General features: G+C 42.7%; 1 protein-coding gene across 9 annotated transcripts in view; it reads right to left on the reverse strand.

Moving 5' to 3' along the window:
- Positions 1–2,242: 2,242 nt before the first annotated feature.
- The window catches only part of LOC110475701 (A-type potassium channel modulatory protein KCNIP1), a 242,019-nt gene continuing 226,889 nt past the window's right edge, over positions 2,243–17,372 (reverse strand). For 8 of the 9 annotated variants that reach the window (XM_077786726.1, XM_021540037.3, XM_021540039.2 and 5 more), the window contains 6 exons: positions 13,194–13,263; positions 11,682–11,752; positions 9,947–10,054; positions 8,889–8,993; positions 8,256–8,318; positions 2,243–6,050 (listed from right to left, as the gene is read on the reverse strand). In XM_077786726.1, the coding sequence (XP_077642852.1) occupies positions 6,003–6,050; positions 8,256–8,318; positions 8,889–8,993; positions 9,947–10,054; positions 11,682–11,752; positions 13,194–13,263 (465 nt within the window). In that variant the 3' untranslated portion in view covers positions 2,243–6,002. The remainder of the gene's footprint in view (positions 6,051–8,255; positions 8,319–8,888; positions 8,994–9,946; positions 10,055–11,681; positions 11,753–13,193; positions 13,264–17,372) is intronic. The other variant, XM_077786724.1, reaches the window with a different exon arrangement.

Consider the following 17,372-nt stretch of genomic DNA (forward strand, 5'->3'; position numbering starts at 1 on the left):
TGACTGGACATTACTAGCAGTGGCCCTTCCCCTGCATCCCTCACAACATCAACGTATTCACTCCTCTGCAATGTAAAAAGCACAGACTCTAAAACACTGGGGCAGTGTATCCCTGGTGTGCTCCATCAGTCGAGGCAGAGGAAACTAGGGCTGGGTTTGGATATGTCCTGAGAAAAACTGTGCTGCAGAGAAGGAAGCTCAAAGCTGCAAGGAACATTCAGGCTCATTCCCGTGCTTTGTTATCTGGGTGAGGGCAGTGACTGTCCAGGCCCATCTCCTGCAGCCAGACTTCAGAGCAGAGCAGATTCCTGAGAGGAGAACTCTGCACTGGTGCTCTTCCCCTTCTCCATTTCATGGCTGCTGGCTGTGGGTGCAAATCCCAACAAGAAACTTTGGAACTGTCCCAGGTCCTAAGGGAAACATCCCTCTCTCGCCACCACCAGGAGCCCTGTTCACCCTTTGCAGAAGCCCTTGTCCTGAACAAGGAGTGTGGATCACCCCATACCCCCCAAGTTCCTCACAGGCTGCTGTGCACATGGACAGGACAGCAGGTGAGTCCCTAGGAGAATGACCTAGGCAATGTGACAACTCACCCTGTGCTCAGGAGGCACCTTCCTGCCATGGAGGCTTCCAGCCAGAGCCCCACAGCAATTTCCAGTCTCTATAAGAACAGATGGAGAAAGAGAGACATTTCCTCTGCAAGACAACAAGGGAAGTTTTAACAGAACAGGCTGAAAATAACCACATCCACTGAGGCTCAGGAGATTGTCAGTTCATTACTTCCAACCTCCCGGAGGCTGATGGGGACAGGGGTCTTGTTCATAGAGAACCAGCTTCTCCGGGCCAAGCAGCAGGGGTGGGTCCATCACCAACTCTCCATCACACAGAATTTCTGCTCCTGCAACTCCCATGCCTGATCCCACACAGTGCAGATCTGATGCGATATAAGGACTTCATGTGCTAACATGTTCGGGCCTTCTCCATTTCCAGTTTGCTGGACCTGCATGGTTAAGCAAAAGTTATAGGATTAATGTCTCAGTAAAAAAAAAAAAAAAAAAAAAGGCTATTATTAGATTCCAAAGTAACTTTGTATGTGCTGAGTTGTAGTACATGCCTGAGGCTCCCCCACTGTACTCCAGAGTGAGAGATAGCTCCTGGGCCAGTGCAGAGTTGCTCCCTCCCCACTGTCCCTCCATCCATCAGGTGCAATGCCCTGGACCCCTGAAGCAGCAGGACAAGATCCTCAGACTGCAATAGTGATGAGCTCAGAATAAAACCAGAGCTGTCCAATATCTCACAGCAGTAACTCAGGCATCACCAGACATTTGAACAAATCTCAGCCAAAAAGTGAACAAAAAGCCTACGCACCTGCTTTGAGCCCAAGCCTGCTTTGCCTGACAGCAGCTGGGACACATCCCAGGGATAGAGAGGTGTTGGACAGGCAGTTAGCACATCTTCCTCTTGCAGAGGGAGCAAGAATTCCAGTCTGGCATTGTCCAGAGGGCCCTGCTCTCTCTGGGAACAGGAGGTCCCTGCAGGAATGAGTGCTGGGCAGGCACTGCAGTGACACCAAGACCACGTTTCACACAGACACCTTTATTTCCATATTTCTGCATGGATGAATGTTCTTTTTCCTGGGATGTACTGGTAGACAGATAATACCCATAATACCCTACACAATGGAGTTTAGCAAACATATATATATATATATATATATATATATATATATATGTAATGTGTACACATATACATATAGTCTGGCAAAATCACTTCTGCATTCCGCAATGTGTCAGAATGGATGCTTACAATAAACCAAAGCTGAAGGGACACTGATGTTTTGGGTTATTTTTCTTATCTATAGCATAAAATAGTGTTTGCATTTTTTTCAACACGATTGTCTGTTTTCCTGCTTATACTTAAGTAGAACTGCAGAAGAGAAAAGCCATGCCTGTAAGCCTTCAGTTTTCACTACCCTAAGTTACTATCAGTGGTGCAGGTAGAAGAGTATTTTTGAACTTTACACAAGTTCAGCGTATGCCACTACATCAAATGCAAGAGCACCCCTGAATCAGTCATGCAAATAAATCGTTGGCATTGTTAGCTCACAGCATACTTCAGTTTCACAGCCTCCCCGCCCCCAGATATGTTTCAGTCACACTTTTAAAAGTGTCATTGCAAATTTTTAACCTGACAGTGTCCCTTGAGAAAAAATACATATTTGGTTTAAGAAAGGATGCCCTCCTACAGGTATTGCTTTTTATTATTAAAACCAACATTTTTAAAACCATTCAACAAAATTGAATACAAATTGCCATTGGAGAAGAGCATTTGTAACAGTGAAGCTATACATGGCTGATCCATTAACATGGCTTTACTTATCACAATTTACATTGTTTGCACATTTCCTTAGGTCTTTCATGGGACTTTCATAAAGAAGAAGAAAAGTTTGATACACTGCTGCTACCATCTCACCAGAGGCAACCCACAGACACAAGGGTGATTGTTCTCAACACATATTGCAGTCAGGAAATGCCACGGCCCATAATGCCTGAACCTTTGTGTCTCAAGCTTTTAGCTTGGCTTATGGTACTCATAATATTGCATTGCATTCAGAGAACAGAAAAACAAACAGCCACAGAACAGGCATTGTACTTTTTTTCTTTTTTTTTTCTTTTTTTGCATTATCATTTATCACATTCCTATTTGTCAACAGATTGTTACCTAAAATGCATGTTAGAAAGGCTCTCTTTATAAAATGCTGGCATGAAGATGCAAACTAATGTTTGTAACTCATGAAACAGTCAGAGTCCTGATTCAGACATTATTTAAACATTCATAACTTGCAGAAAATGTGCACAGTTGATAGTGCTGCCAGAGAATCTGACTGCCTTCTGTCTACTGGCAGGAGGATTGATGAGGGTGGGAGGCTGGAGTAGCATAGTGTGTTTTATTTAGAAATCTGTAGTAGTGTTTGTCATAAATATTGCAAGCCCCATTTATTAGCAAGAAGAGGCTTGGCAAGTTTACAGTACAGTAACATTCACAGAAAACATGAAAAACAAACCCAAAGCCATTTCCATGCAGAGAGCAGCTCTCTCACAGTCACTGATGTCTCACCTGCTGGCTGGAGCACACCTGCCATGGACAGATGCTGCTGATGGAAATCCCAGAGGTGTTCTAAGCACTGGTGCATCCCAGCCTCTGGCTGTAGCAGTGGGATCAGGGACAAACACATGGAAATAATTTGGTTTGCAATGGCAAGATAGATTCTGCAATCTGAGTTCTGGGAAAATGCAGCTGTGGGTGACACCTTGCGAGTCATCCAGCTACTGTGGGCTTCAGGTGAAGCACAGAGCTCAACCCAGGGCTGAACATCAGGGGCGTGTGGGAGGGGACTGACTCCAGTGGGATCCAAATCAAAGCTCATTATCTTCTAAGGGCAGACTCAGTGTGGCTCTCAGTATGTCCCTCTCTATCTGATGCACCCTCATTGCTCCTGGCAGTGAAAAGCAGGCACAGTGAAACAGCAAAGGAGATGGCAGAAGTGCAGGGTCAGTACTGGTGTCCTGATCAACAATGCACATCAGCAGGCACTGACAGTGACAGCAGCTGTTTGCTGCTGAACAGGAGCCACACTCAAGAGAAAACAGTGTCAGCCCGGTGACAAAGGCAGCCCCCACAGAACTGCTGCCAGCAGGGCCAGGAAACACAGATGAGGCCAAATTAATCACAGTAACTCCAGAAATTAATTTAGATTCAAGGATATGGCATCATGCAACTAATAATGTTTTCTTTTGAAAAGGGCACGTTCCAAACACTTCCGTATGTTATGTGCCATCACATGAGCACCCTTGAAGCAAGACTATCAGAGGAAAAAGACACTGTGCTAGCCTGATCCAGATGCTTAATTTCCATTGTCCTGGCCACTTCTCCCTCTGCTGAAGTGAACTGCTTAGAATAATAGATTAAGCAGTTTTGGTGGAAGGGAAAACCTCGTAAATATATTAGATTCTGTCATTTGCTAAAGCAATTGCAAGAAGAATCAAGAAGGAATGGTGTAACCTGTGTATTATTTCAGCTACAACTGATGTCTTTATGAAGTGCCTGTTAAATAAAACCTAAATGACCCAACAATTGGAGGGAAGGAATTCCCACAGCAGGAGCATCACTCCTGCAAATCCCAGTCCCTCATGGAGTTGCTGGATCACTTCTTGGAGGAATACACTAATGGTATTTGTATGAAAGGCAATTAACAAGATGGACTAAGGTGTCATTCCTGCAGACATGTCATTCCTGCATTCACTTGAATAGCACTTTTGATGACAAGGGAACAACTTAAAGAAATAAAGTTAAGACTACACAGAAGTGTATGGAGGAGCACAGTAAAAGGGGAAAATGCCCCATCTTGGGGAATTGACATTATCATGATGCTAGGACTGATCAGACCTACTTCTGTAGTCAGGAATGATTCAATAGATGAATTTTTTATAAAACTAGGGCTACAGAAGTGAGGAATTCCGTATATTCTGTATTATAAAAACCTTCCACTTAGATAATTTTAAAAATATATCTTCTGTGCTAACACAATAAAAATAGATGCTTACTGGATGGGAGTGATGCAGCACTATGGCAGGGACTGTCCCATCTGCGTGGTTTGAGCAGCTGGAAGAGTTGGCTGTTCCCTCCTTCCCTTCACTACTCAGCCATTGTCTGCCTGGAGATGGCAATGGCACTCTGGTGGGTCAGCTTTCCTAAAAGTCTTCTTCACAGAAGGCTCTGATGTTCCCTAGCTGACAAATCATCCAACCTTGGTGTAAATTCACTATATGAACTTTAATGTTTTATTAATTAAAAAAAATCCAAACCCTAAACCAATACTCTATTTGGCATTAGCAAAGAAATGGGGCTTATATAAGGCATGCTACTGCCTTGTAGGAAAAAAATATGGGGCCTGGGAGCTGATTCTGAGGCTAATAAGAATTCAAGAACTCTCAGTCAAGTGTACTGGGCACTTTGTGGTTGCCAAGGTCTGTATGTTGAAACACAGCTGCATCTTTGCTCTTCAGTAAGTCAAACAAGAAAGCTTAAATAAGCAGGGGTAAGACCTGACTGTAACATCCAGTGATGAACCTAGGAAATGTGTGCCAAACTACAGCAAAAGGACCAGAGCACATGGCTGTGGTGCTGCTGAGATGCACAGTGGAGCATCACCTGGTGTCCCTGGGACTCAGCAGGCAGATGGGACCAGAGCAGGTGTTCATCTTTCTGTACCAGCCCTGATGCACCTGCCTGGTCTCTTGGAAACTTACCATTCCCGAACAAGATTTGTTCTGTATTTTATATTAATATGTGCAACACATTCTGCTCTTTTCTGACTCGCCCTGGCATGAAGATCACCTGGTTAATATGTTCACAAAGAACTCCACTAAACTCAGCGTGGTGGCACCAGTGTATGTAAGAGGATAAGCAGGATCTCTGCAGAAATGGGGATACTGGCTACATGGGCTGTCTGTTTAATGTCCCAGGTACATTGACTGTTCATTTTTTCACAGACTGCCCTGGCAGATTCAGGTTTTGTCAAAGCAGATTAATGGCAAAGGCATCCACAGAACATTGTGCTAAACAGAGGTATGGACTGAGCTGTCACTTGCAATAGATGGCTGAATAGCTATCAACATGTGTTATCATAGGAAATTAAGCTTTCTAGATTAAAAGCAGGACTTGTGCATAGCAAACAATGCTCTGTATTACTCAATGAACTTCGAGCAGCAGTTCTCTCTTGATAGGATTTATTAAAATATTCACATGCTTCCAAAATGAAACAAAAGTCCACCAGCATTTTCCAGGGAGAAGAGGTGGAATCAGTTGCATTCTGTTGTCATTTGGTTGGACATGTCATACAAAATCCTCGCACACTGGACATGGTTCAATTGTAAAATCTTTCACCTAGAAAGAAGATCTTTGTTACACAGAAGTATCAGACTCCTCCGGTGCTCGTCTGGTTACATGACATTCTCAAAGAGCTGTAAGGATCGCATGATATTGTCATCCTGAAAGCAAGGAGAAGATATTCCCATGAAACCAGCAGAGACACACACAATTCATAACTCTGCCTCTGCACCAGGGAGCTCTGCAGCTGCTCTGGCAGACAGCAGCCTTGCTCTGGGAATGTTTTCCCACTCTGTGAGCTGGGGCTCAGTGCCCAGGTCTGATTCAGCACAGCAGCTGGCTTGTGCTTTGGCCCTGGGTTGGTTTGAGGCACACCAAGCACAGGGTCTTTTCCTGAGCCTGATGTCCAGCACAGCTGTGCTGGGCAGGGCACTGGGTTGGTGCCTGTGCTCAACCCTCAGAACCCCTCACTGACCCCGGGTGTGCAAATGTGCTCTAGGCTAATGTGCTCCACAAGTCCAAATTGAATGGCAGGTTTTGAAATAACTGCCTTGAGGGAGTGCTTCCTGCCAAAAATTCCAGTTCAAACTCAAAACACATGCAGTCTGTGCAACCTCAACCTCTCCGAGTTTCCTAGAGCCAAATGAGAAAGTTACAGACAGACACAAGGGAAATCCTGGATTACTTCTCCTGAAGTATTGGAATTTTACTTTGAGATAAGAACCAGATTAGTATTCAAAAACATAATGATGGCTCTTCCCCCCAGGAATTCAGTTCAGAGCAGCTGTTTGCCTGTAACATGAAAACAAATTTCCACATTGAGCAGCTTAAGAGATCTATTCCACTGCATTCCTCAGTCATTTTATAAGGCTGCATCATCCCTGTCACTGCTCACTCAGTAGCAGTGGGAAGCCAATCAACCTCTCCTGGGTCATGCCAGGGCTTCACTGTCCACAATCCAGAGCTGCTGCAATGGCACAGGTGAGCACTGCTGTGCACTTTGGTTTGTTTTTCATAAAGATAAAAAGAATAAATCTTGGTGTTGCAGGGCTTGCTCCTGCCTGCCAGGAAACATCAGCCTGCCCAGCTCCCAATGTCAGGATGGCAGCAGAAGTAACCAAACAGGGACAGAAAATTAAAAATCCAATAGTTATGGGTAAAGTAAAGCTGCTTCAGTACTGAGACGACTGATCATACACACACCTACAGGCAAGTTACAAACATGCAGAATAATACACAACACAATTGATTAAATAAAGATGGTGCCAAAACCAAGTCAAACAATCAGGAGGGACCAAGAACGAAGTAACTGAAAAACATTAGCCTTCTAGTATGCATCTGCTAAACAAGGATTTGGCTGCCTGAAGTCCCTGACTAAGTCTTGGATGTGGCCAGAGCCAGATTTGACACCAAAGCAACAGAAGCCAGCCCAGCCCTCCAAAGTGAGCACCTTTCCCTTGCTCAAGGACAGAAGAGCTGTCCAGCTGCAGAACTTGAAAGCATTTTCCAGGCAATCTAAAATGCACAGAAGGGCCAATAGTAATTCAGTGCACCAATATAAACACGCTAAATGGTGGAGGTTATCTTTTACACTATTATTGTAGTGGTCATATATTAGAGATATCTCCGAGCGAATAGTCACACAATCAAGGTTTAAGACAACAAATATTAGGCCAATTGCATGCTAATGAAGATGCTTCTTTGTGCCAGTGCTAAAAGTACCAACAAATCTTAACACAGCCAGCCTCATATCTGTAATTTTCAAGAGGGGGCTTACTTTCACAACAGAGGAAAAATTAAAATCATTGCTCTTATGACAGCATTTGCTTTTAATGTTTGACCATGAAAACATCAACTGGTTTTATAACTCAGTACTGTAATTGTAAGAATTTGAGACACCTTTGGCTCTTGGCAGTTCCAGCAATGTGATAATGACATACAGGGCAGCACACAAAGACAGCAGCAGACTCTCAAAATTAAGAAAAAAAACCAAAAACAAACCAACAAAACCCCAAAACAACTTAAGACAGTTAAGAGCTTTCTCTACAGTTCTCTGCTTGTCTGTAAATCAGGCACTGCAGTCCACTCAGGAAGTAAAATCACTTCAAATGAAGACATTATCTCCCTTATTCTGCCTCACCCTACCTCGTTATTAAGTCATGGGCTTCACAGGGCATCACAAACTCAGTCTTGAAGCTGTTTTGGTTTGGTTGGGTTTTTTTTGTTTGTTTGATTTTTTTTCCCACATAGCAAAGAAAACCCATGATCCTGGGCAGCATCTTGTTTCAAATAGAGTTTATCCAAAGGGAAGCAAATGATGTGACATGAGATAGAGCTTTCCTTGCATGTTATAACTTAGTCCTTACCTCCTGACACGATTCAATAAACTCATCTAGAGTTACAACTCCATCTTTGTTTTTATCCATCTTCTGCAAAATAAAACAATGTAAAAATTAGTTTACATTGGTTACAGTATTGTCACAGTATAGTACCTTAGTTGATGCAACCTGAATAAAGCTGGGCACTTAAGCTTAGCCCACAGACTAAGTGGCCAGAGGTCAATGCTGGATTGGCTAACTGCTAAGGACTTGTTTCCTCTGGGATTTGGAGCACTTTTGAGGTTATCTCTAACTTCTTTCTTGACACACACCAGAACCTCTGTCCTTATTCCACTGTTTATTTATTCACTGCCTGACAGACCCACACCCACATTACTGTCAGTCCTTAGGGCAACTGAGAGAAGCAGCACAGAAGGCCTGCAACACATCCAGAGGTTTCAGACTTACTGGACGTGGCACAACCCAAGGCGAAGGGTCAGGTTAAGAGACATGGGAGATACCTTTGGAGCCAAGAAATCAGCAGGCATTGCAATGCTAGGCTGAGCGTCTGCTAGGGTTTATTTTGAAATATATAGCGAAGTATAGACTCAACATTACAGGAAAGTCTGTCTATCAGTGCCTAGCTCAAGTGTTAAGAAAACCCAATAAAAACCCAGGTACCTGGAAAAATACTTCTACATGCTGCCTTGGTGCATCTTCCTTGAGCACTGGATATGTGTATTTTCCCATCATATCATAAATTGCCTTTACGATATCCATCATTTCCTGCCATGGCAGCATGCCAACACAAACACAAAAAGGAAATTAAGATAAATGAGGGCCCATTTCTGTCTTGTACTTCCCTATTCTTCACCCTCCTTCTCCTATGACAAATCAGCACCTGGAATGCTCATGCATGTGCATGGAGACATATGTACCAGACACACAAACACCTTATAGAAAGAATTGCTTCCCTTTGTCCCCGCAATGCCACATGCTCCCAGTGCTCCCTCCCCTCCCCAGGCCTGGCTCTGACACAGCAGGTCCTGGCAGCAAGGGCTGTGCTCAGCCCTGTACTGTGGCACCAACCCTGTTCAAAGAGCCTCCTGCAGGGCCAGGGACCCTCACCGCTGGAACTGGGAATCTGGTCCCTCCCCATACCTTGCACAAATTGTCCCACAGCTTCATGACCAGTGGCAGTAACTGCAAACCCTCCAGGGATGCCCAATGGGTTTGAGTGGACCAAGTTGTATTTGACATATTTTCAAGGTCACCATGCTCAAAACCAAGGCTTCCCGTAACAGGAACAAGCAATACCAGATAAAAACAGATCAGGAACAAGCAATACCAGATAAAAACAGATAACAATGAAGGATTTGGTAGTCGTGCTGCTTTGGATGACCCCCACAGTATCTCCCTGTACAGAAAGCAAGCCTTCAAGCCCCAGTCACAAAGTACTGCCACCATCACCCTCCCCTTCACAAGCTTATGTGGCTCAGAGCTGTAACCAGTATTTTACTCCTAGATAACACAATTCATTAAAGGTACCATGATATAGGAAAATATGTCTAGAAAATCATGCAATAAGACCACTGTGCACTTTGCTTACACACAGACAAATGCATGAGTCCACTCTGATTTATGTTCAATTAGCTGCATGTATAATTAATTGTGTTCTGCACAAAACCCAATCAACTCTCCCTTCCAAAATCAACCACATTTGTCAGGAATAGCCCTACCTCCTTGTTTATATAGCCATCCTTATTTATGTCATACAGATTAAATGTCCATCTCAGCTTTTCGTGAACAGTTCCCCGTAGCAAAATGGACAGTGCCATCACAAAATCCTGGTTTGGGGCAGAGAGAGAAGTGTAAATTCTCATAATATCCTTTTCTAAGTCACCCTCTTTACACAATGCCAGTCAAAAGATATATATTTTTTAGGATGGAGCATATGCTTATCAACCTGTTTTGGCTCTTTTTTCCAAAAATGTGCCCTCTCTGACTGAACTCAATGGTTGATGCATTCACTGAGATATCTGGTCTTTAAGAGCACTGCCAGATGCTCCAGTAGTTTTTCTCCTTCCTGCTGCAAGTACCTGTCTCTGAGATTGCCACCATCTGATTAAACACAGCTGGATTGTGCCTGTGGAAGTAGAAGCTGATGATTTCTTACCTTCTGACCGAGGTGCTGGCAAAGAAGGGAGAGAATCCTATCTGAGAGATAAAATCCTCTGACACAGAGAGCCCTAGATCTTGCTCTCTGGTAAAATCTGCCAGACTTGACCAGATGTGATTCCCACCACTAATTATTCAGTGTGGGACATATGATTTTAATTGGTTTTCTTTACTTACAGTAAAGTTACTGCTTTTGATAACTGTGATTTATTAATTATACTGCACTGTGGCTCAGGCACTGAGAGTAGCATAGCTACAGGAGATTTTTAGCACAGGCAGAGCTTCAGGCTAACAGAGCTATAGAGTTCCTGATAACTCATTTAATAGCTTTAGTCACCTCCATGAGTTCTGCATGGGGCAGTGCAGCAATGCTTAGAAAACCTCTGCTCCTTTTTGCCAAGCCTCTGAGGAATTTGAATTTGTCAATAAAAAAGGGGACAAAAGTCTCATGTTTGACAATCAGTTAAGAGACTGATCTGCCAGGAATGAAAGTTCAGCACTTTCTAGGTTTGTTTTTGTTTGTTTGTTTATTTGTTATTTTAACAGCATTTTCCTGTTCTCAGTCTGTTTAGGTTTCTGAACACCTTCAACTACTGAGGAGCTGCCCCATGCAAACCTCCCACTGCAGCCCTTGCCACAGAGGCACACAGATACATATAGAAACATCCCCATTTTACATTTCATGAATGGACATATTTCCCAGTTGTACCTGGAAATTACCAGAGGTTTTGGACATTTGATAGCAAAGGCAAGACTGCCTATGATTTGTAGTTTTATAGGAGTTTTATAGTCCTCAAAACTATGAAGTTCATTCTCCAGAAGTCTATCCCTTTGCTGCACTCCTACAGCTATGGGCTGAGCATGGACAGATGTTGTTTGCAGCCACTGCAACAGGCCTTTTAGTTAAAGCATGCATTTAGTTTTCAAGTATCTGAGATCCTTGTTCAACACATCATGCAATGCATGATGACTGCAGAAGGTACAAGATGCAAGTTCTCTATTGTCCCTCATCTCTTTTAACACGGGACTCTCCTCAGCCACTCCTCTCTGCTGAATAAACCTCTGCACTTTCCCCCTCGGATCCTGACTAGCACAATCTAGATCTTTCCTTACTGACATAGAATTGCATCTGCATAAACAAAAGTGAAAGAGATTTGAAAGCATTGACTGACTTTATAGTGAAACCTCTAATCTTTAATCCAACAATTCCTACTACTTTGCAATGAAGACTAGACAGAAAAGGTTAAAACCACAAAATTGAGAAAATGGCATGGAAGGAAGATGCAAAGCAATCACCTCGAACTTCACGGAGCCATTCTGTGCAGTGTCGAAGGCATTGAAGAGATAATGTGCATACATGCTGGCATCTGAAAGGCACAAAGGGCAGGGACTCATCATACACTAATGGCTCTGAACAAGTAATGAACTTATTTTCCTTCTGTATACAACTCAACCCTGACACATTGCCAGGTATTCTGTGAACCAGTAAATGTTATCATGGACTTGCAAAATCCTGGCACCATCCCTTAGAACAGCCTTGAAATACAGAAGCTTTTATTACGGTGGATTTTGGAGCATTGCCTGAAAGAATGAGCAGAAAATCCCCACCAACCACGAGTGTCTGATTCAAATGGCAGGAAACACAGCAAAAACATCGGAGTGACTGCAATATGCAGCATCCTTTCTCTACCTTTTTGTTTTGTAGGAGAAACAGCAGAGACCCCCCCCCAGAGAATGCCCAGCTTCAAAAGGATCTTGCTCCAGTAACTTGATATTGACCCATGGCTGCTGGAGAGCAATCTCACCTAGAGGCGTATTTTTGTCCTTTTGAATCTTAAACTGCTGGATTTAGAAAATCACAACAGGAAATCATCAAGTTCATGCTGAAATTTAATGCAAACATTTTACAGGTGTATGTCTTTGAGGTCCTACCATTTGTAAAACATAAACATAATGTGTTTTATTTTGATATTTAGTAGAAAAAACACTTGTTAATGACTTTCTTTAAGTAAATGCACATGCACACATACACCCTTGCAGAAAAGTCAGTCATCTTTCCCCAAAGAGAGTGTTCTGCAGCTACTACAGAGTGGGATATTTTGGAAAGCCTCAAATACTTAATCTTTTGCTAAAATGACACTTAAATGACTAATTTCTTTCAATCTGAGAACACACATTCCCACAAAACACATCCAATTAAAATACATAGATTGGTGAAGTTTTTAGAAGGCAGAAACGTGTATTATTTAAGAGATTTAATACAATACCTTAATATGTCCATTCATTACTTAGCCCTATCTTAGTCCCATAAACACCAAAAGTTATCATTTCAGGTATCCAGGACTTTATTTATCAACTAAAAACTGCTTTAAGAATTTCAAGGAGGTTTTGATAAATTTTCAGGCTAAAAAGAAGTCTGATACCCTCCTGTGTTAGACACTAAATGCCCAGCAGTTCAACAGCAGGGAAGCACAGACACATGGAGAGGAAGCAATTCCACTTTCTGCCAACAGGAAGTCTGAACAGAACAAAGCATCAACCCTCAGTTTCTGTTTTGGACCTGGGGAATGGAGAGTTGACATCGAGGGGCAATCTTTATGGGGGTTATTTCACTTTTATATGTGAAATAACTGTTCAAGGGCCTTAAATTTTATTACCTTGATGTTTGTGTTTCTGTCTAAAACCCCTCAAAGCTTCAGCTTGATTCCCATTTCTTGCACGGATGACCTGCAGCAGTTTTGCAGCCAGCTGGCAGAAAGCAATGTTAGAACTTCGAGAGCCCTGACAGACACAAAGCACTCCACTTACCTCCATGAGGAAAAAACTGTGCATAGATCTGTTTGAATGTTTCTTCATTAACAACCCCACTAGGACATTCCTGTTAGAAAACAAAAGGTTAAAAAGAGAAAGAGAATCAAGAAAAGCACAGGTTTGTAAAGGTTCATTTGCAAAACTCTACAAGCCCAAAGAAAGCAATGAAACAAATTACCTGCCTATTCTCATAGTACTTTGCATGCACACGATGTGCAGCTGGAGAAATTAAATTAATTCAGTCTGCAGTTTCATCCTAAGCATCTCACAAAGCTGGTTCAACATTATTAACATTTAAAACTGGGTTTTCAGCAGTTTCATCACTGTTTTTAATCCTCAGCAGAAGACTGTAGCCAGGTGAACAGTCCATAGCACACTAAGTCCTTCCAAACAAACCTCAATAATAAACACACCCCCACCAGCTCAGTGCTGCTATAACATACATTACAGAGCCTTGGGCACTGCTACCTAACCATGTGATATTTTCAGTTAGAAAAAATACTTCCCAGTTGATGGCACTATTCCTCAAATTTGCCTATCAACCAATTTTGAAAATTAAACCAAAGCAAACCAATAAAATAACCACAGCACTCAGTCTTTTTCACAGAGCACAGAATTGCAGAGACAGAAAAGTCAGCTTCCTCCCACACTCTGAGCCACTGATCAATAGAGACCCTGGGCCTGTTTCCTGCTGCAGCACTGAGCGCACTCAGCCATTTAATTCCCCAAGATCCCATCAGGAAGGGAGGAGGGAGCAAGAGCACTGTCCCTACTGCTAGGAGGTGCTGGAGATGGATTATCTGAGCAGGCTAACTCCCTCTCACAAAACTCACAGAACTGGAGCATATAGCCTGGCTTGGTGCTTATTCTGAGCTGAATGGCAGACTTGGAATCAAGAAAGTTCCTCTGTTCCTGGCATTATACTCACTCCATGCATTCCTCTCTGTGTCACGCTGTGATCCCTGCCCCACTTTAACACAGGTGCTTCAGCCAGGAACTTAATATAATATAACCCTTTGCACAAGGAACCACCATCTTTCCATACTTGGACCTGACTCCTATTACCTTGCCTGATAGTCCTCAACTGCTGTTTAGACAGAGCCAGCAAACAGTCAATATGACAACTTCTCTATGTGCCACTCATGATTTTGGAGGTTGCAAGGTTTCTAGTTAGATGAGCATTCTCAAACTGATCCAAAGCTCCTCTTAAAACATGCGTTGTCTGGTTTTCTTAACACAAGAAAAGTTGTTACTTTTTCATCTCTAAAGCAGAAATCATCAAAGGAAGATAATTAAATAGAATCTAACAGCTACCATAAGAGATTCTCCCAAATATTTCCTAAATATTCATGTTTTCTGAAGCTTGTAAGCTAATATGCATTAAATAAATAATCTGATATTTATTTATGGTATATTTTAATAATTGATCAGACCTAGAACTGTATCCACAGCCATTTTTGGGCAGCAGTGTTCTCCTTGGTCACTGAAGTGCTGTTGCTACAAGATTGCACAGGGTCCTTGCAGAGTATTTCACCAAATTGTCATTCTTTTTAAAACCAAGTCTGGCACAACTGGCCCATCCTTTCCAGCACAGTGCTACATCAAGATTTATTTCCTTCTCTCCTGTGACAAGAGAACCATTATATTCTCTAAGAACCACAACTTCACCTGCTGAAAGATGGTTTGTAGATGTTTCCCTCAACTGCAGAGTCCTTGAGGTCCCTTCCCTGTGTTTATTGCCAGAGATGTGTACATGGCTGCTGCTGCTGCAGCTGCCTGTGCTCTCTCACAAGGGCAAGGGCTACCCTGGCAGTTGGACCATTGGGCTTGCTTAATTTTCTGAATTTCCACGTGATCCTTATTGCTTCTGATGCTCCATCTGGAAGCCAAATAAAAGTTTGCATCATAGTTCTAGGAGTTCTGGGGAGAGGCAGTGCTGACATTGATCAGCCCATTTAGCTCTCTATAACTGGATTGCTTTCAGACACATATGCTACTACCAATTTATTTGCAGTTAATTGATCACAATTTTTGTTTTATAAGAGCCAAATAATGCTCCAGAGGCCTCATTAGTGCTATAGTACTACTTAATTCTGCTGACTCAAAAGAAATCTCTGTTGTGAAACAGAGCAGGTGAGCTTAGTGTCAATTTAAATTCCACTGAAGTTAATAAAGGTTCACTCATTCAAGAAAAAAATCCTTGTCAGTAAGAACACAGTCTTTCACTGTAGTATTCATAAGGCTTTCCTTTGATAGCAGGGTTTTAGGTTTACACTTCTCATTTCCTTAACCTAATAATTCTTTTTAAATGCCAAACAGTGAACATTTTTTTGTGTGTGTTGTCATCAAGCACAGGAAAAAAACCCTCGTTTTCCCAGGGCTGACTATCAAGCTCTGGCAGCACAAGCTGTGCATCTGAACTTGCCCACTTCTTTTAAATCACTATGCCACAAAGGAGCTGAATCCACATGAAAACCAAACACACACACCCACAAAACCAAAAGGAAAATAAAACAGCAGTTGCATTTTTCCTCTGCTGGAATCAGAAATAAACTTCACTGACTGCTTCCAGAGATGTGCAAAGCAGAGATGCAGGGACCACAGGGGAGCTGAGCATGCCCTGCCTTTCAGACCCTCCTCAGTTCAGCTGGCCAGAATATGAGGATGAGTACCCAGGGGTCACAGTTTGTAAATTAGAGGTAGCAAATTAGCCAACCACAGACAAACGCACAATCCAGATTTGCATCTCTAAGCACTCACACATTCCATGTAGTTTGTTGCTCTATGTTCTCCCACTTTGGAGATGTTTTGGGGATTATTAAAGTATCAGAATATTTCTCCCTTGCTTGTACTGCTCACTTTAACCTCCATAATCCTGCTTTGTTAAAATTACATATCATACTACCCTTTGTTACAGATTTGCTAAAGTACTCATACTAAAGCAAGGTAAGGATGTCTTCAGCAACCCTTCAGTCATTTGGGTTGTCTTTTCTGATTCAATATTAAGAAATTATCTCTTGTAGCTAACAAGCATTTCCCCTAACAGCACAAACCTTCCCAAACTGAGCAAAAAAAACCTACAAAACCACCAGTTATTTTAAATCCATGTACTCGATTCCAAAGAATGCAAGCCATGAAACATGGCCTAAGATGGAAGATCCTGAATTACTGAGCTCAAATCTCCGTATTGTTGGTCACTTAATTAGACATCAATTTATCAATTTTAATAATAAAAATATTTCCTTGCTCTCCTCCCTGTAATTCCATAACTGGCCACCAAACCTCTGTGGGGGCAGAAATCTTCTTCTAATTCAGCCTATGCCTATCCATGGCCATTCTGTTCCTGTGCCAATAATGCTGTTTAGCTCAAACAATTCTGGTGGTTTTGTAGACAGAAAGTATCACATTTTCTTTTGTTAAGTTGTACCAAAGCAAGACCCACCAGAAGCTCTGATGGGTTTGCCTGTCACTTTACTTGTTTAGAATCCCAACCAAAGAGATGGGACCAAACACCTCATGTTAGCCGGGCTCCAGTCTTACCAGAGCTAACAGAGAGGTGCAAAGGAGACCATTCACATAAAGTGGGCACAGGCAACTGCTAAATAAATGTGAACTGTTGGTCCTGGAACCAAGAGATGCTGGAGGGTGGCACACTCTCACAACTGGAAAGGCAAGCTGAAGGCAAAGAGAGGGGACATTTGGCCACGCAGCAATAATACAGGCCTGGTTAGCACGCTTGGCTTCTCTGGAAATGAATTTAGTGGCAACCTCTATCACTCTGGGCCAAAAACACCAGGCCAGATTAGTGACACCCTGGGTAAAGACTGGGATTATCTGGGGGGTGGGGGGCGGGAACAGAATTCAGAGACAAAGAAAGAACAGCTTTAAAGGTACTGAGAATTAGAACCCTGGTCAGACAAGGACCAGTCCAGAGGCCAGCCCAGGTTGTGCTGAGCTGCCTTTGGTGGAACACCATCCCTGCTCCTGCACACCAAATCCTCTGCAGCTAGGACCTTCATGCCTCTGTCCCCTACACCAGCTCCTGCAAATGGCTCTGTGATTATCCAGGTGTTGCCTTGTGATTAAACAGGACCTGTGCAATAATCACTGAGAATAAACAGTAAGTACGAGCCAGGGAGGAAAATTATTGTATTCCCACAGGGATTTTGAATTTCC

The sequence above is a fragment of the Lonchura striata genome, chromosome 15 (genome assembly GCF_046129695.1).
Source record: "Lonchura striata isolate bLonStr1 chromosome 15, bLonStr1.mat, whole genome shotgun sequence".
Classification (NCBI taxonomy): domain Eukaryota; kingdom Metazoa; phylum Chordata; class Aves; order Passeriformes; family Estrildidae; genus Lonchura; species Lonchura striata.